We start from the raw sequence: 20099 nt of genomic DNA on the forward strand, positions 1-20099 counted from the left end.
GCCTTGCATAGTAGGCCGAGAAGTGCATTCTGGCTACTTGGTACGACATATATATATACACATATATATATATATATATATATATATATTATACATATATATATACATATATATATATACATATATATATACATATATATATATATACATATATATATATACATATATATATATACATATATATATATATACATATATATATATATACATATATATATATATACATATATATATATATATTATATATATATATATATTATATATATATATATATATATATATATATATATATATATATATATATATATATACACATACATACAGTGGAACCTCTATTAACGAGTTTAATCCGTTCTGGCACCGAGCTCGTTACCTGGAAAACTCGTCTTAAGAAACAAATTTCCCCATTTAAAATAAAGGAAATAAATTTAATCCGTTCCACTCCCAAAAACATCCACATTTGAATGACTTTTTTTTATGTAAATATAATACTGCACATGTAAATATAAATGTTTTGTTGTAGTGTTTTAATATTTACTCTACCTTATGAAGAGTCATTGCTGGCTTGAGGGAGACGATGGGGAGGTGGGAAGGAGGAGAGGGGTTATGGTGTGGAAGGAGAATCCACCTCTGAGTCAGGCGGACTCTCTCTTCTTGGGAATTTCACCCAAATTTCATTTCAAATGTCACACAAGGATGCGTTAGACCAGCACCAAATAAAAAACTACGTCGATTACACTTGTTGTCAACAATATAATAGTCTTACCACGAAGATACAATACAATGCCGTTTTCTCAAATAGGCAATGTGGTTATTAAAGAAAACGGAAATTTCACGGCAAACATGTATACAATCCCCAAGTCGATCGGATAAGAATTGGATTTTATAAAAATATTTGCTCAAATGATGCTTGAGCACGGTGTTTGGGTGCATTCAAGAGAAAAAAGTGTGTCACGTTCAAGCGACATATACCTGCAAAAGTGATAACACTTTCATAAAGTGTTATCACAAAGTGATAAATTAATTAAACATTTTCACACACCGGGTTGTCACTGCTTTATCAGGGCAGCTTTTCCAAGAATGCGTTCACCTTTTCAAACATTCCAAACACTTCCCTGATCTCAGTGGATGAAGCAGCATCCTACCTTACCTACTCATTCCCTTACTAATGGTGTAAATTGTTGATGAGGACCTGCCATACTCCCTTGTGAGATCAGTCACACAGACACCACACTCATGCTTTGCTATAATTTCCTTCTTCAAATCCACAGTAATTGTGTCTTTCTTCCTCTTGACAACACTATCTTTAGCAAGCAGCTTCTTTGGAGACATCGTGTGTCACAAATTGTAGTCGCAAAACCACTAAAAACCCAAAGAAAAGCTCAAATAAATCCAGAGGGATGCTTGTCGAGTGCGATACAACAACAACACTGGCGTCGGAGGCGTCCGAGAATTTGCGAGAACCCGCGAGATGCTAGGAAGCACCATGTGGTTTTGCTCGTTAATAGAGGCGAGCTCGTCAATAGAGACAAATTTGCTGCGAGTGGCTTGCTTGTTACTGGAAAAACTCGTTAATAGAGCCACTCGTTAATCGAGGTTCCATTGTATATAAAATGCTGAACTGTAATGCCAATCCTGACCTCAAAAGCTTCATTGAAGGTTGTAACAGAACCCATGAGCACCACACCAGAAACAAATACCTATTTGATATTCCAAGAGTACGACTTAATCAAACTAGAAATGCTTTACAAATCAAGGGACCCAGAATGTGGAATGACCTTCCCTATCATGTTAAAGACTGTACCTCTCTCAACCAGTTTAAGATAAAAACTAAGCACTACCTAATAAATTTCCTGTAACCTACCTTACCCCTATATTGTCAACCCATGTCTATTATTTTTAAACAATGTTGTTTGTCAACTGAATTGTATTTTTGCTGTTTTTCTGCCATGTTCCTCCCTTTTTTATTTTTATTTTTTCTCAACACATTTTATACTTTAATATCAATTAGTATTAAGTTTTAGTCTTTAATGTTTTTCCTGCCCGAAACGCTTTGCGTAATAGTGGCTTTAGGCATTGTATGTACTAGCTCTATCTATAAATCTATCAATTTTTATATCACCTCTTGTATGTATGTACTTTACCTGAATTAACATTTGATTTTTTTTTAATTTGAATTGTACCTGGTGCAACGAGAGCGAAGTCGCGCTGTGTACCATGGACTACTTTGTTAGTTATTACTCACTTCCGAAGTACTGAGTGTGTAATACAGTGTTACTGTGTAAATAGTGTGTGAAACTGTACATATTTTAATTTTAGTGAATTTTTAACAAGTAATATTACGACAATAAACATTTATTGTGGACACATTACTGACACATGTATCACAGTTCCATGGAACATTATGAATGTTCTACTGTATACATATTGTAAAGGACACAAATATGCATCAAATACGATAAAAAAGAAATAAAACCGCATTGGAAATACATAGAAAAAATAATTGAAAATATGTTTGTGGCAACACCCGATGCTTGAATGGCCCGCACGTCTGTCTGGGCGAGTCACGCATGGGTGACCAGCCCCTGATGACATCACAGCGCACCTTGTCCACGTCCAAACAGCCAAAGTAGGTGAAATTTGGCATTTATTTTTACATAGACATATTCAGGGAAGGGAATTAATCATTTTGAAGAAAAAAAGAGTTTTTGGGGAACACTATTTCATGGGCACGGGGAATTTCACAATAAACTCGGTGCAGCACGGTGGTTAAGGGTTACTCTCTCACTGTTTCTTGAGTTACCCACTTCCCCAATATATGTGCCTAAGTCATTCAACTTCACCATTGTAATCACTGCTATCATCTTGTATCATGGTTGTTATATTGAATGCATATTTTACTACATTATACTGTACCTAGAAATAATCCTCAAATTATGCTACAATGTACCTGTTGATAATCCTCAAATTTTACTGTAATGTACCTGTTAACATTTCTCAATTTTACTAGAAATTACCAAGTTAAAATTATCTGTTAGATTAAGGACCTGCCCAAAACACTAGTTTTGCTTTATGTAAAAATGAATGTAAAAACATTAATGCTATGTACTCTCATAAACCCAATGTACCTTCTTGTATATATATAAATAAATAGATAAATAAAAATATGTGATGTGTGCAGATGTTATGTGCATGATTTACAATGTGCACATGTTTACAGGTAGTGAGTCTGGCAGTGTATACGTTTTTTTTGTCAACCATCATGGGGCGGCAGTTCTTGGACCCGGCACAAAACTACCCCAAGAATAACATCGACTTTTACTTCCCTTTGTTCACCATATTGCAGTTCTTCTTCTACATGGGCTGGCTCAAGGTTGCAGAGAGCCTTGTCAACCCTTTTGGCGAGGATGATGATGACTTCGAGGTCAACTATCTCATTGACAGGAATATCCAGGCAAGTTGTGTGTGTGTGTGTACTCTCTCAATTGATTTTGTGGAGATTGAGCTTCAATTCCTGGGTCCCAACTCTTGAAGTACAACTTCAATTCTCTTTATCAATTTATAATTACTTAGAAAATAACTTACTGTTGAAAAGTTTGCCGTTGTCAAATAATTTTTTCTGTGGGGAGCCCCTACAGCTCCCCGGAGCTTACCAGGCTGATATTTATGTATTAGACCATGGCATCAGTCGATTAGGCAGGGTTTAGAAGCTTCTGATACTTGGGCAATTTTGGGGGTTGCCCTTGTGGACTGCACTGTGTTGTCATTGGATGCTCTGAGTACTTTCTGTCGTACCCGCACTCTTGAGTGGCGTGAGGTGTTGACGGTGGTCCAGGTTTACCTGTTGGGCGAATTCGAGCACCTCACTGCGTGTTTGTTCGCCCCTGCCCTTCAGTGGGATGTTGGCATGGTTCAGCTTCACATGCAGATTTCCTCCTTTTCGGCTGCACTGGTGGCTGAGGACTTGCGTGCTTGTGGCCCGCTGGCTTTGGTTTTGCAGTTCTTTTTGCTCATGAAGCTGTCTTCTGATTGGCTTCAAGAGGATGTGGAGGCACTTGGGGCCATTCCTGGGTCTGGTGCCTTGCTCTCGGCGGCACGTGCGTTGAAAGCACTGCTGAAGCTGTTTGTGCCGATCCTGCGGGATGCAGTGTCACAGTTTTTCGTTTCGTGTCTCATGTGTCAGCAAGTGGTGCTCGCTTCCTTGTTGGAATGTGCCTGGGTTCCTGGTTCTTAACACTTTCGCGCTTAGGATTATCCATGAGTCGTCACCGTTTTTTATGCGTCACCGCATAACAGACGATGCCTGTAGTCCATCGAAAAAATATTTGTATAAAATCCATTTATTATCCGATCAACTTGGAAATAGTATACAAATGTTTGCCATGAAATTTACGTTTTCTCTAATAGCCGAACAGCTTATAAAAGAAAACGGTGTGGCAGTGAATCATCGTGGTAAAACAATTGTATTATTGATACGACGAGTGTAATCGACGTAGTTTTTATATATGTTGCCGGTCGAACGCATCCTTATGTGACCTTTAATACTTATGTTCTTATAGAACATTCTATTGCGAGCACATTGGTACAAAAATGAAATACATACATCGACAAATAATGTCAGGACAGTGAATTGAATATACACTTTTCAAAGCGAGTTTCGCCGATATGCTGCCGCGGGTAACACTTCGGCCACTTCCCACATTGTTTTGGGTGGGCTACGACATTAAATCTATATTTATATGCATATGTCCGTGTAGAGAATTTTATTGCGATTCCAATGATACCACAATTAGCGATGTAGGACAACTGTAGGCTTCGCAACCATTAAGAGAGTGGAAACATTTTGTTGCTGTTTGGCACTCTTGGCGAGTGATCTGAATAGTTTTTTATTTGGTGTTGACAGTCCTTATGCTTGGGCGCCATTTTATAGGTATGCTCTTATAGACAATTTCATTGCGAACACAGTGATACCAAATTTAAATACGTGCGCCTTCAATTATTGTCAGGACAGTAAAAAGAGTGTACACTTTTTCGGTCTTACCGCGTAGGCGCGCGAAGTGCCGAAAGCATCTGGGGTATTGTTTTTTTTGAGAGCCGAGAGCGCGAAAGTGTTAAGTTTCCATCCCCATATTGTCCCTTGCTGTTTGTGAAGTGTGAGGTTGAGCAGCTTCTGTAAACAGCCTCAGCTCGTTGTCGTTCAGTTTCGGACTTGTTGGTCCTTGGGGGATCTGCGGGTGGGGGGTGGGGTTTCCTCCCAGAAGGGTCGTGCCTGGGCTCGGGGTTCCTCTCGTTGTGGTTGGCCGTTGATGCCAGTTTCTGGGTCGGCGGCGCCACCTTCGGAGCTGTCTTTGGACCCATCTTTGGACCCATCTTTGGACCCATCTTTGGACTCGTCTTCAATTGGTCGGAGCGGTGATCGCTCTGTGTGTAAGTCGGGTTCTCGTAAGGGTTATCAGCCCTTTCTTAGTTCGCCCCATTGATGGTGCGATGGGGGCGAGGCCACACTTTTTATTCACACCTGGTTTCATGATTCGTGGGCTTTTAGAGTCATTTCCGACAGTCTGCGTTAGCATTGCGTTGCCCCTCCTCCTCCAGGGGATTCGGGGCTGGCAGAACAGGACCTGTGCTCTTGTGCTCTGTTGTGTCATCTCAGAGTGGGTACGCTTGGGCGGGGTCAAAATGACGATGTCCCTCAGGTGAGTCTCCCGTCTGTTCCTAGTTCCAAAACAGGACTGGGCGGACCTGCGGTTCATTCTGGACTTGTCCCGTCTGAACCCCTGGGTCTTTAGCCCCTCTTTTCAGGTGACTACTCTGTCCCAGATCAGGCTTCTGTTGGAACCAGGCACTTGGATGGTGTCTCTTGACCTCCGGGATGCATATTGGCACGTCCCGATTCATCCAGGGTTCAGAGATTGGTTCGGGTTTGTTTTGGGGCATCTCTGTTACCGCTTTCGTTATCTCCTGTTTGGGTTGAACCTGACGCCTCGTGTGTTCACACACCTTACCAGGGTCATGGTGGCCCATCTGTGTCTCTTAGGTCTTTGGTTGCTGGCCTACCTCGACAACTGGCTGGTCTGGGCTCCCAGCCAGTTTTTGAGTTCTCTGGCTGCTGAATACTCGGGCTTTAGCTCACCTGGCCATTCACATTCTTGGGGGTGTTCAACATCCTGGCGGATGGTCTGTTTCAGTTCATTCCCCTGTCCTCAGAATGGACGGTCGATGCAGACTCATTCAATTGGCTCTGCCAGACTAACGGGCTCCCGGAGGTGAACTTCTTCACGTTGGCATGGTCAAGGTGTTTCCAGGTATATGTGGCGCCCTTCCATGACTGTGAGACTTTCGGTGTCAATGCTTTTCTGTGGGGAGCCCCTACGGCTCCCTGGAGCTTATCGGGCTAATGTATGTTATGTTAGACCGGGACATTAGCTAAGGAGTTCAGACCTACCAGGGACCAGCGCCAGAACCTGGCCCCTTCAGAGAGGTTTCAGGGAGCAATGGCCCTGGAAAACCCCATATGGTTGGGGGGTTTTCCTTATCTGCCATCGACCGGGGTTAGGCACCCAGAAAGGTAGGCGTAACAAAACAAACCCCACATGGTAAGAAACTACAACAAAAACCGAACAGAGAGGTAGAAAACTCCCTACAATCCCAAGGAAACAAGCAAACAAGCAAACATCACACTTTACTGCCGCGCCGATCGTCCGCGCAGCCCTCCCCACCCCGGGAGGGGGAGGGGGGAGCCCCGGACCTACCGCGCCGGCTGCCAAGCTCCAGTTCGTTCGCTAATGTCAACCGGGATTGACGCTTCTCTGGCCTCAGTTTCCTAGGCGGTGTTTGCCTTGTGTGGCGTTCACTGCCGTGTGTTGTGGTGTGCGGTGGCCAGGAGTACTTCATCAGTGCCGGGGCTGCATGTGCTTAGTGGCTGACTTCCCTAAGCGCCCTGTGAGTACTGCCCTTGCGTAACAGGGTTATCTTCCCTGGGGCGTTCGGGAACCATTCCCGTAGAGGTTCTTGCTGCTCGGCATTTGCCTCGCCCTTGGGGCCAGCTGGGGCTTGGGGCCCTTGTTTGGCCCTGGGTAGGGATTGGTATTGTGCTGGTTAGGGCGTCAAGGTGTTGCGCAGCCTGCCACCTAAGCGGCGGCCGGTTTCTGTTGCCTCTGGAGACGGTGTACTTTTGCGGGGTTTTTCTTTTGTTTTTCAATTTCTTGCCTGGTGGGGGTCTGCCTAAGGTGATTATAGTTCCACTGGTAGTGTTTGGCGGCCCTCTGCTAGGCCCCCGTGCTTGTACACGTCTCAGGGGTTTTCAGTGCTATAATCTACCCTCTTGTTGTGTTTGGGTTTCTTAACCGGTTAGCAACACCTTGCCCGGGCTTCCCGTAGTTGTTACCCTACGGGCCCTGGAAACCCCTGTCTGGGCTCGGGGGACCATTGAATGTGTCTTCCGGGTTCCAACCCGTCTTGAACGGGATCGTTGGTTGCTGTTCCCTTGTCTCCGGGTGACAGTCGCCATTTTTACCTCCGTCATGCTGCCTGTTGGGTCACTGACACCTTGACCCGGAGTCTTGCGAGTGATTCTCTGCTTGTTCTCCAGTACTCTCCTGATGTTATTACTGTTCAGAGTACAGGCGGCATCCGTGTTGCAAGCTAGGTTAGGTTGCTGCAACATGCTAGGTTGGTTTCCCACTCGAATGCCCCGTGGCCGCCCCGTTTGGTTAGGTGCTGCTCGCCCCTTTCTCTCCATGTTCCCGGCTCCGGACCGTCTGCGGGTTTCGGGGTCGGGGCGGGGTTCAGTTGCGGCAGAGACTCGGGCGGTTTTCGGGGGATGCCCCGTTCGGGTTGGGGACGGAGGTTTGAGCCTGTGCCTCCTGCCAAGGCTTCTGGGTCTTACCAGTGGCCCTTTCTTGTTGCCTTTCCCATGGGCTCTTGCTTTTCTTTAAGGGCGGAGGGCTTGGAGGACGGCTCTGCCCCGGGGCCTCTGTTGTTGGTTCCCAGGGCTGTGGGGGTTGCCTGCTAGCAGTTCTGGGGCGGTTTTGCCCCTTCAGGGGGTTTTCTGCTGTTGGGCGTCGTTTTTCGCCCTTCCAGTCTGCTAGCTTCCCACATTTGCTGGCGTGTTTTTGTGTATTAAGCGTCAGTCACAGCCCCTGCTGGCGGCCATTTTTGTCTGCCGGTTTCCCGGCGTGGCCACCAGGGCGGCGTTGCGGTTTGTTTACATGCGTCTGGGTGTGTGAGCGAGCGTCTCTGGTGAGTTTTCAAAAAATTTGCAGGGTTTTTGTTCTCCTGTTGTCGTTTCTTTGTTTTTCTGGTGTTTTCTTGCCGTTGCCTGTTCCTCTGGGAACGTTTGGGTGTTGATTTTGGGTCTGAGCCTCTGGGTTTAGGCTCAGTGCCCCTGGCTGGTATGCTTGCTCCCACACCTTGCCCCTCGGTTTTCGGTCTGTTGGGACCGTTTTCCCAGGGCGTTCTGCTGGGGTCTGTGCTTTGCCTTTTAGTGGTGTTCTCCGCCGGCATATGTGGTGGTTTGGGCTCCCCCTGGTTCGATTCTGGGTTCCTTTGGGTTCCTTGGTTTCGTTCTGGAGGTTTCTTCCTCTTGGGCCCCCTTTTGTGGGTTCAGGGGACTTTGTTTCCTCGTGTGACCCGGTTCTGCCTTTTGGGGTTCCGGGGTCTTCCTGGCTTGCAGACTGAGCTTTTTGGGTCTTGGCACATGTTGTGGTTGTGCTGGGACTTTGTGGTTTTGCTGTCGAGGTGGGCCTTTTGATGCAGTTTTGTGCCTTCTTTGCCTGGCCGGCGTAGTGCTCTTTGCCACTAGTCGGCGGCTTGTGCTTTTACAATATATGTCCTCACCTAGTTGTGCTTGTGGGGGTTGAGCTCTGGCTCCTTGGTCCTGCCTCTCAACCGTCCGTCAACAGGTAATTACCTAAGTGTAATTACCTAAGTGTAGTTACAGGATGAGAGCTACGCTCGTGGTGTCCCGTCTTCCCAGCACTCTTTGTCATATAACGCTTTGAAACTACTGACGGTCTTGGCCTCCACCACCTTCTCACTTAACTTGTTCCAACCGTCTACCACTCTATTTGCGAAGGTGAATTTTCTTATATTTCTTCGGCATCTGTGTTTAGCTAGTTTAAATCTATGACCTCTTGTTCTTGAAGTTCCAGGTCTCAGGAAAGTCTTCCCTGTCGATTTTATCAATTCCTGTTACTATTTTGTACGTAGTGATCATATCACCTCTTTTTCTTCTGTCTTCTAGTTTTGTATCTAGGTGTAGGTGTATCGGTTCCTGTGCCTCTTGGGCTCTGTCATGTCTACATGTGACATTGTATGGGGGTCAGCCTTGTTACTTGTGTGAGGAGTCGCCACATTACTTAGTGCTTTCCCGTTCCCATTCTGACACTCAAAAAAAAAAAAAAAAAAAAAAAAACTTTTTACTCAGTTTCCACCTGTGTCCCCTAGTGCGTGTGCCCCTTGTGTTACATAGCCTGTCCTTCTCAACCCTGTCGATTCCCTTGGGTATCTTGTATGTGGTGATCAGGTCTCCCCAAACTTCCTCTTCCAGCGAAGTGTGGTTTCATTCCCGTAGTCTCTCCTCATGACTTCAGTAGTGTACTTTTTCTTTCTGAAGGGGTTCTGTTCCCTTCTCTGTTGACTGGGCGCTGGGGGAGCAGCTTGCTCTCTTGCCTCTCGCTTGGTCCCGCTGTTGGTGGGCGCTTTGGGTTGTCTTCCGGCCTCTGCTGGCGTCGGAGGACGGCTTCTCCCCCTTGGGGGGGGTTCAGAGCTGGCGGGGTGGGCTTCTTCCCTGCGCTTCGTCATTTCCTCTTCGTGGGTGCGTGGGGCGTGGTCGATCCGCCCCATCCTTCTGGGCTTCCCGTCTGCTCTTTGCAGTCATGAGCTTTTCCCGTCTGCAGTTCTTCTGGCCTACTTCCGTCTGCGCCCTGGATCCTCTGCCCTGCTCGGAGGACTGTTGTCTCCTGTTCGGATTCTGTTAGGGCCGGGTGCATGGATGGTGGACCTGGACCTCCAGGTCACTTCTTGGCACGTTCCTCTCCAGTTTTTCTGGGGCTAGCACGGTTGGTAATTACCTATGTGTACTTACCTAAGTGTAGTTACAGGATGAGAGCTACTCTCGTGGTGTCCCGTCTTCCCAGCACTCTTTGTCATGTAATGCTTTGATTAAGATTGTCATATGTCATAATATGTCTTAATATGATTGTCATACAATGCTTTGGTGGTGGGGCTTCAGGTTTGCTGTTTTTATTGCATTCCCTATTTTGTGAAGGGCACTTTGTATACTCTTTGCATCTTTACCGGATCTTAGTGCCCTGTCTGCGTCTGAGATTCGGTGTCTGGCCTACCTCGACGACTGGCTGGAGTGGGCTCCCAGTCAGTCCGCTTGTCTGCTCGCCAGGGGATGGTTCTTTCCAGATCGCTGGGTTTGGTTTCCTGGTGATCTGGAGGTTTTACCTTCTGTTTCCGTCCCGGGTTCGGACCTGGGCCTTGTTTCAGGCTCTTGGGCCCCTCATTGTCTTCCCTCCAGAAGTGTTACTGTGGCTGTGGTCCCGCCTTTGGCTGCTCAGGAGGGGGTCCCGGGTTGCTCAGCGGTTGCTTGGGCGGTTGTGCGGGAGTTTGCACTTCGGTGTGCTTGTCTGCCCGCGGAGTCGGGTTTGGCTCCGGCATCGGTTGGTTCCTACGGAGACTCCACTTCCGCCTCTTGCATTCCTTGGGTTCCTCTGGGGTTCTGGTGTTGGTGCTGCGTCACCAGCTTCCTCTTTGGGGTTTTCGGGGTTCCGTGCCTTGGCAGCTCCCCGAGCCTTCGCTCGATGTGTTCACGGACGGGTCGTCTCTCGGCTGGGGCTTTGTGACCAATGCTCACCAGGTCGGCCGAGGTTGATGGAGTCTGTCTGTCCGTCGGGCTCACAGCCCGGTTCAGGTGTTCATGGCTGTCTGGTTTGCGCTTCGGAGGGTTTGGGTCACTAGGTACTCTACCATTCAGCTCTGTTTGGACTGTTCTCTGGTGGTTCTTGCCGGAACCACAGGGGGTTTGGTTAACCGTGTGGTTCTTGCCGGAACCACAGGGGGTTTGGTTAACCGTGTGGTTCGTGTCCGGGGTGTGTCCTGCGTCCTGGTGGACAGCTGTCTCGGTTCATTCCTCTTCGTGGGTTGGCCAGTCGTCGCCGATTCGTTTTGTTGGCTCTGTTGGGCTTATGGACTCCTGGCCATGGACGTCTTCGGGTTGGCGTGGTCTAGGCGTCGCCCGTTTTGTGGCGCCCTTCCCACCTGCGAGGACTTCACGGTGGAGGCTTTCGGCAGGCCTGGTCGAGGTGGGGGGTACCTGTACCTCTTCTCCTGGTCCAGCTGTTGCCTCGGGTTCTGGCTCGGTTGCAGCCCATTCCCACGAGAACAGTCCTTATGGTTCCACGGTTGCCGGCCCGGCCTTCTTTTCAGACGCTGCTTGATAGGTGTCCGTACCCGGGGCGTTTTTCCTGAGGCTTCGCCTCTTTCAGCAGGCCGAATCGGTCCTGTCCGTGACTGGTTCGGCCTTCTCTTTGGCTCTTCGCGTCTGGTATTTTGACGCAGGTATCGCCATCTCTATGGTGTTCAGGTGGCTTTGTTGACGGTGTCCCACCTGCGAGCTTCGTCTTGGAGACTGCATGACGTTTATTACGTTTTCTCGCGTTTTGTTTCCCCTCCGGCCTGCTCATGAGTCGCCTGAGCCATCCTGGTCCTTGTTCAGGGTGCCTTCTTCTCTTCCCCTCAGTTTGTGGTAGCCCCTTAGGTTTCAGTTTCCTCCTCTTTGGTACTGGTGGTAGCTTTATTGGTGTGCAGCCTTTCTCTGTCCTGGCGACGGTCGAGACGGCTGCTTTCCGGAGGGGTTCTTGGGGTATTGGTACTTGTTTGGTTTGGCCGGGGGGTGCGTCCTGTGTTGTCCAGTTGTGCTTTTTGCTGTTGCCGGCGTACCGTGCCTGGGGATGCGCTGTGGTTGATCCGGTTCCTTCGTTCCCTGTTTTCAGGGCTCGGGTCTCCCGGGTCGTCCGCAGTGTTTTCCTTCTTCCTGCGGTCTGTCTTTGCGCCCGTGCTGTTCAGACGTTTGCAGCAATTGCTGCTGTGTTGGTGACGTCTCGGGCTCATTTCGGGCGCAGGGAATTGTGGGTCGCACAGGTTTTTGGCCGCCCATCCATATGTGCGTCTGTTCTTGGGCGTTCTTGTTGCCTTGGGTCGCAGGTTTGCGACCGGTTGTCTTGGCTTTGCTTTGCAGAGTTTGTGGCGGCCGCCTCCCGGGTTAGCCCTTTCTTTTCCTTCTCTTTGGGTATGAAGCTCCAGGGAGCCGTAGGGGCTCCCCACAGAAAACCAGCGTTGAATGTAATGAAACGCCATTTTCTGGGTGAGCCCCGGAGGCTCCCTGGAAACCCTCCCTCCCACCGGTCGGCGGTTTTTTCGCGTTGGTTGAAGCTTAGCTTCCGAACTGGAGCTTGGCAGCCGGCGCGGTAGGTCCGGGGCTCCCCCCTCCCCCTCCCGGGGTGGGGAGGGCTGCGCGGACGATCGGCGCGGCAGTAAAGTGTGATGTTTGCTTGTTTGCTTGTTTCCTTGGGATTGTAGGGAGTTTTCTACCTCTCTGTTCGGTTTTTGTTGTAGTTTCTTACCATGTGGGGTTTGTTTTGTTACGCCTACCTTTCTGGGTGCCTAACCCCGGTCGATGGCAGATAAGGAAAACCCCCAACCATATGGGGTTTTCCAGGGCCATTGCTCCCTGAAACCTCTCTGAAGGGGCCAGGTTCTGGCGCTGGTCCCTGGTAGGTCTGAACTCCTTAGCTAATGTCCCGGTCTAACATAACATACATTAGCCCGATAAGCTCCAGGGAGCCTCCGGGTCTCACCCAGAAAATGGCGTTTCATTACATTCAACGCTGGTTTTTTGGCAGGATTGGTCAAGGTGGGGGGGGGGGGGATGGAATGATTTTCTGCTGTTACTTCAGGTCCTAGCCTGCTTGGAGACTTAACAGGGGAAAGTAGTCCTCTTGGCTCCTTGGTTTCCGGCCCAGCCTTAGTTTCAGGAGTTACTTGCTCGGTGTCCGAACGCAGGGGTTTTCCTGCAGCTCCTCCTCTTTCGAATGATCGGTGCAGTCCGTTACGTGGCTGGTTCGATCTTCTCCTCAAGTCTTCGCGTCTGGTATTTTTTACTTGGGTCTATCACCATGTGTATGGTGATCAGGTGGCTTTGTTAATGGTGTCCCACCTGCGTGCTTTGTCTCGGTGGCAGTATGAAATTTCCTGGTGGTTTTTCCATTTCTTTTTGTCTCTTCCTAGGTATACTTCGCCTTCTGTTAAGGTGGTCTTGTTCTTTATCTCGTGGCTGTTTCAGGACCATCATCTTATGCCGAATACTGGGGCCTCGTATCGTGTGGCGCTGGCAGAGCTGCTTCAGCTTGCTTTCGGTGTCATGTTACTTCTGTGCAGTTTTGCAAGCTTTCTCGGGCGTTGTTTCACCTCCGGCCTGCTCATGTGCTGCCTGAGCCGTCCTGGTCGTTGGACAGGATTCTCTCTTATCTCTCTTCCCCTCAGTTTGTTGTGGCCCCTTCGTTTCAGGATTTTGTCTCTAAAGCTCTTTACTTGTTGACATTGGCCTCTGGGAATCGGGTCGGGCAGCTTTATGCTCTCCTCTGGCACAGGGGTTTTTGCTCTTTTGCCTCTGGTGATAGGTTTGTTCGTTTGCAGCTATCTCCTGTTTTTCTGGCAAAGAATGAGACAGCTGCTTTCCGAAGGGGTTCTTGGGTTGTTGATACATAGTTGGTCATGCTGGGGGTGCATCATGTTGTGTCCGATTGTGACTCTCCGCCGTTATTTGCGTGCCACGACTTCTGTGTCCTGGGACATGCTTTGGGTTGCTCCGGTTTCCCTTCTTCCCTATTCCAGGGGTTTGGGTCTCCCAGGTCGTCTGTAGGATTATTCGGTCTAGCCAGCCTGTGGTCTATCCCCATGCCAACGATGTTTGTATATTTGCTACTCTTGCTGCTGTCTTCAGTAACATGTCTTGGGCTGATATTCGGGCACTGGGTTTTTGGCAGCCAAACAGGATTCTGGCTGTGTGTTACCTGGTCCATGTTCCAGAGCCTAGTCGGGCCTGTATCGCTTAGTATTGGAAGTTGCAGCTAGTTGTATCGACTTCGCATTGAGGGGCAAGTGCCGACCGCCTACCGGTAAGTCCCTCTTGTTTTCATCTTTTGGCAAGTAGCTCTGGGGAGCTGAAGGGGTTCACCCCCCAGAAAACCAGCGTTGAATGTAATGACACGCCATTTTCTGGATGCCAGAAAATGACCCCCCCCCCTCCGGTCGGCGGTGTTTTCTTGGGTTTTTGACATCCAGCCTAAAAACTGCTGGTTGGATCGCCAACACGAGGGTCTGGGGCCCCTCCCACTTCCAGGGGAGTATGGGGGGTGGGGGGGGTGTACAGACAGTAACGCGGCAATGTGTTGATGACATGCTCGTTTGCTAATTGTCGTTTGGGTAGTTATGTCCACTCGTTCGACTTTCGGTAGCAATATTTTCACCAGCATAGAGGTTTGTTTTGGAGAGCCTATCTTTCTGGGTGCCAGACCCGGTCAATAGCAGACATAGAATGTTCCCAACCACACGGGGGTATCTATAGGCCATTGCTCCTCGTGCATCTCTTTGGGGGCCAGGTTCTGGCTCATGGTCCTTGGTAAGCAAGAACTCCATGCACTTTGACTGATGCCAGAAAGCTGTTAGATAAATTTCATCCTGGATAGCTCCGGGAGCCTCTGGGTCTCGCTAAGAAAATGGCATTTCATTACATTCAATGTTGGGTTTTTGCACCATTACTGGACATTTAGAAGTCCTGGAGACTGATACTCGTCGAAACATTGGACATAGCACAAAGGGACTTCACACTCTGGGCACCATGTTAGGACCAATTTACGTTTCGGTGGAGTCTTGTGTGTGGACTTAAACACAATGCACTCACGCTGGCCTACTGCACACGTTCCAGTTGGTGGTAAATTCCTTATTTTGTGTGTCAGAAAGGCCTCTTTGAAAGTGAGCCTGGGTGTGGGAGCATGATGCAATACTGGGTTCACATTGGGCCTTTGTATGGCAAGAATTGGTTTGCCAAACTATTCTAATCATTGTCACTACAGTAAAACTGAATGCACAGAAATTTGGTTTATTACCTGTTTTCACTAGATACATATTTTAGCTGTTCAGCATTGTTATATCAACAAGGTAGAAAAACGACATCTTGGTCCACTTCACTGTTTTCCATACACACTCGACTGCCCCCACCATCATATTGCATTTATCCACCAAATGCATATTGATGTTATAATCCAAAACACAATCTGGTTTATATAATTGTTGTTTCGTGGTTTTGTTCATCTTGCCATTATTCAGCATTGTACCATTGTGAATGGTGGTCAACATGTTCACTTCACACCTGTCTTTCCACTGCACTGAAAGTATTCCAACAAATTTTTCTTAGCTCGCAATCACCAACCTGCATAGCAGTGTTGGTGATTGCCCAAATACGTTATCATGTGTAACACAATTCCTGTTTCACAGTCACAGAGAACAAAGAATTTCAATCCAAATCTGTGGCATTTGGAGGGAATATACTGCTTGAAGGCAGCACGTCCTTTGTAATGCACAAGGGATTCATCAATCTCCAGCTTCTGAGCTGGTACATAGAAATCTCCGAACTTTCCAATACATTCATTCAGAACGTGCCTCGCCCTCCAAAGCCTATCATCCTGTGTCTCATCTTCATTACTTGCAAAATGAAGACACCTGAGGATTATCACAAATCTGTCTTGAGACATATGTTTCCTGAACAATGGTGTTGGAACAGTCTGGTCTTTGATCCAATAATGGTTGATTATGTGTTTGACACAATGATTCATCAACATACACAGTGGCAAAAAACACATTCATTTCATCTATGGTAGTATCCTTCCAAAGCTGTAATCGTGAAAAATCTGATAACTCTTCACCAATGAGATCAGCCGCATATTTGTTCATTTTCCGAACAATATGTTCCATGTGTGGCTCATTAAAATATGCGGTAAAGTAGTCCATTTCACACATATCATCTCCTGTATCAGGGAAGAGGTTGTTAATCCAAATATCTGTAAAGTCAAAGGAGGGAATTTCTGGAACAAAATCTTCACCATCATGCCATACATATACACCTGGTGTCTTCTGAGAGGAAACAGCGGCACCACGGGTGAGGAATCCATGGACCAGGAGCTGAAGTCCCTCTAGCAACAATAGGGGCGGGAAGGGACAATGAGGGAAAATTACTTGACAATGAGGGACTTTGTTCATCAGTGTCCCCATGTGGTGCCCTAAGGTGATGCTTGGCTGGGCCAGATGCTGCTGACGCGACAAAATGTCGCTTGGCAACACCATGCACCGCACTGGCACTAACAACAGCAAAACTCATCTCTGATTCTAAATCACTAAAACCAAAAAATGATTCGCCTTCCTCAGACTTGTTGTCCAAAACATTATCTTTTGCAGAGTAACACATAAATAATGTGGTTGGGCACAAAGTGGTGTTGAGTGTGGGTGAGGAGGCATGGATGACAGACTAGATTTAATTCTTCTGGCACCCGCATGTTCACTCTCATCATCTGTCATATCCACATCTGAGGGCTGTGTGTAGTCCTGATCTATGTCGGAGTCATCAATATCAGGTTCATCACCCTCCTGGAACAATTCCTGATGAATTTCCTCCTCAGTCAAAGCTTGCGATGCACGCTATGCTGAGCGGTGTCAGTTGCTGGTATGTGATGCGCTCGCCATGGTCTCTGTCGGGTAACTGAGGCCTGCAGACAATGGCTGCCTAAGGTGGATTTTTTCCAAGATAGCGTCTGTTTATAATCAGGGTTCGCTGGACAATAGCTGTCCCCTATCCCTCGGGGGGCATTTAAAATTATGTGCTAGACCCCCCTCAATCATATATGTACGATGTGCACCATTCTGTGACAGTTACTCCTATCATATATTTGTTTTGCACCATTTAAGAGTTAAACAATTGGAAATTACTCATATTTATGAAATAGATTAATACAGTGAAATAAATTTTCCACGACAATGCCTTTGTACAGTAATTAAATTATGAAAATGATTGTGTATTTATTTATCTAGAACACCATAACTGATTTGCTTTCCCCTCCCAAGGTGTCATATCTGATTGTAGATGAAATGCATAATGAGCACCCAGAACTGACACAAGACATCTACTGGGATGAGGTGTTTCCTCAGGAGCTTCCCTACACTATTGCTTCTGAGCAGTTCCGCAGAGATCCTCCTTTGGGCAGCACTGCTAACTTACAGGTGCCCGAGGCTGAGCAAGAGTTCCTTCCAATGGTGGATGAGCAACCAGAGGATGAGGTTAGTATTTTATACAGTTTTATACAGTTGATGCCATGAGTAGCTGGGGTTACGACTGATTGTGTGAATCAGTGTGTAAATGTCATTACTGGCTTGTAATGGATTTACCTGTGTGCAATTACAGGATGATAGCTATGTTTGTGGTGTCCTGTCTTTCTTATAGTCTTTGTTATATAGTACCTTAATGCTATCATTTTGCCATCTACAACCTCTCATTTAAATAAGTCCAATTGTTCACAACTCTATTTCCAAAACCAGTATTGAATGGAATGAAATTCCTCTTTCTGGTTGGCCCAGATGGCTTCCTGAGGCTGGCTGGACTGAGATCACTCATGCTGGTCATACCAGCCCCACAAGTTCTTAACACTTTCGCGCTTTAGATTAGAGATAACTCGTCGCCGTTTTTTCTTACGATTCCGCATAACAGCCTACTTTTCTCGTCCATCGAAAAATTTTTTCTATAAATTCCATTTTTTAACCGAAATGGATGGGGATACTTTTGTTTTGTAGAGAATTTATTTGCGAATTTTTTGGTACCAGAATGAATATTATATCACATAAACTTCTATGAGTAAAAAAAAAAATACACAAAGTATGTTTGGGGGTGTGGCGAGCGTGTGGCAGTGGGTTCCCTTTAGCCGTTGATATATCCAACACGTGGGAAATATTTGTATGTGTTATGTATATGTCTGTGTAGGGAATTTTACTGCGATCACTGTCATACAAATTATAAAATGTTTCAACAAGTATAAACATGACAAACATCAAACGAACGAAAACAATGCGTTCGTTTCTGCCGCGAACGCATACTGAGCGACGTGGTTCTATATTTGGCGCTTCTCTTACACATGCTTTGTACAAATGTTATACAGTTCATCTTATAGAAAATTTTATTGCGAACACATTGGTATAAAAAAGAAATACGTACATAGAAAAGTAGGGTCAGGAAACGTATAAACTTTCCAAGCATGATTTCCCCCCTCTGTTTTCGCTAGTGCGCTCGCGGCTAACTACTCTCCACTTCACACACTCTTGCGGGTGAGCAATTACCTATATTAAACATTCATATGCATATGTCCGTGTAGAGACTTTTATTGCGATTCCAATGATACCAAAATTAGCGATGTAGGACAACTGTAGGCTTCGCAACCATTAAGAGAGTGGAAACATTTTGTTGCTGTTTGGCGCTCTCGGCGAGTGATCTGCATAGTTTTTTATTTGGTGTTGATACTCCTTATGCTTGGGCGGCATTTTATAGGTATGCTCTTATAGACAATTTCATTGCGAACACAGTGATACCAAATTTAAATACGTGCGCCTTCAATTATTGTCAGGACAGTCAAAAGAGTGTACACTTTTCGGTCTTACCGCGTAGGCGCGCGAAGTGCCGAAAGCATCTGGGGTATTGTTTTTTTTGAGCGCCGAGAGCGCGAAAGTGTTAAAAACACTTTCGCGTGTTCGTGTCGCTCTAGAGCTGCACCAATTTTTCTCTTGAGTCCGCGTAAGTGACTCGCTCACGAGTCACGAGAAAAAAATATTTCTATAAAATCCATTTTTTATCCGATCGACTTGGGGGATAGTTTGAAAATGTGGGCCATGAAATTCCTGTTCTCCCCAATAGGCGATGGCATGGCGTGGTCGACTCTCTTTCAAGATGTACAATCCCAACAAAATCGCTGTTTGGCGCTCATGGCTAGTGATCGACGTAGTTTTTTATTTGGTGCCAGTCTAACGCATCCTTGTGTGACATTTTATACTGATGTTCTTCTAGAACATTCTATTGCGTACACATTGCTACAAAAATGAAATACGTACATCCAAAAGGTCAGAACAGTGAAAAGAGTATACACTTTTCAATAGGGGTCTTGCCAATGTGCAGTCGGGAAGTGCGGTAACGGGTAACACTTCTGCCACTTCCCACACTCTTGCGGGTGGGCCGCAATCATGAATCTACATTTATATGCATATGTCCGCATAGGGAATTTTATTGCAATTTCAGTGATAACAAATTTAATGCTGTAGGAAAAGTGTGGAGTTGACAACCCTGAAAAGAGTAGAAACATTTCGCCGCTGTTTGGCGCTCGCGGCTAGTGATCAACATACAGTACTTCTTTATTTGGTGCTGGTCCAACTCATGCTTTGGTGACATTTTATATGTATGTTCTTCTAGAACATTCTATTACAAACACATTGCTACAAAAATTAAATACGTACATCGAAAATTAAAGTCAGGGCAGTGAAAAGAGTATACACTTTTCAGTGTTGCTGCTCGATCACCCGAAACGATGCACGCACAAGGGGCAAGTTTTTTTTCGTTTGCTGAGAGCGCGAAAGTGCTTATTAATAGCCTACTAGTGACCAAAGTCAAAAGCTGGCCACCTCACAGAGGTGCAGGGAGCAGGGGATCTTTAACTGAACTTATCTTTAAATGAAACTAACAATGGAGAAAGCATGAAACCAGGATTTACCAGGGTGGCAGAGAGTGAAGATCAGACATCTGAAGAAAAGCACCCAAGATGGGAAGCCTGACCATCGACGACATATGCCCGACAAGGACCAGAAATGCTAACCAGTAACAAGCTGCCTACCTTGGTTACTGTGCATTGATTTTGGGGATCATTGTCACTGTGGCTCAGTCTCTGACCTGGTCTCCTGGTTGCTGGACTGGTAAACCAGGCTGTTGGACACTGTAGGTTGCTGAC

At 46.7% G+C, this 20099-nt stretch overlaps 1 protein-coding gene across 2 annotated transcripts in view; it reads left to right on the forward strand.

The window, feature by feature from the left end:
- Positions 1 to 20099, forward strand: part of LOC123755354 (bestrophin-2) — a 394846-nt gene that overhangs the window by 277949 nt on the left and 96798 nt on the right. For both annotated transcript variants that reach the window (XM_069327625.1, XM_069327626.1), the window contains exons 7-8: positions 3221 to 3454; positions 17185 to 17397. In XM_069327625.1, the coding sequence (XP_069183726.1) occupies positions 3221 to 3454; positions 17185 to 17397 (447 nt within the window). The remainder of the gene's footprint in view (positions 1 to 3220; positions 3455 to 17184; positions 17398 to 20099) is intronic.

Source organism: Procambarus clarkii, chromosome 20, assembly GCF_040958095.1.
Source record: "Procambarus clarkii isolate CNS0578487 chromosome 20, FALCON_Pclarkii_2.0, whole genome shotgun sequence".
NCBI lineage: Eukaryota > Metazoa > Arthropoda > Malacostraca > Decapoda > Cambaridae > Procambarus > Procambarus clarkii.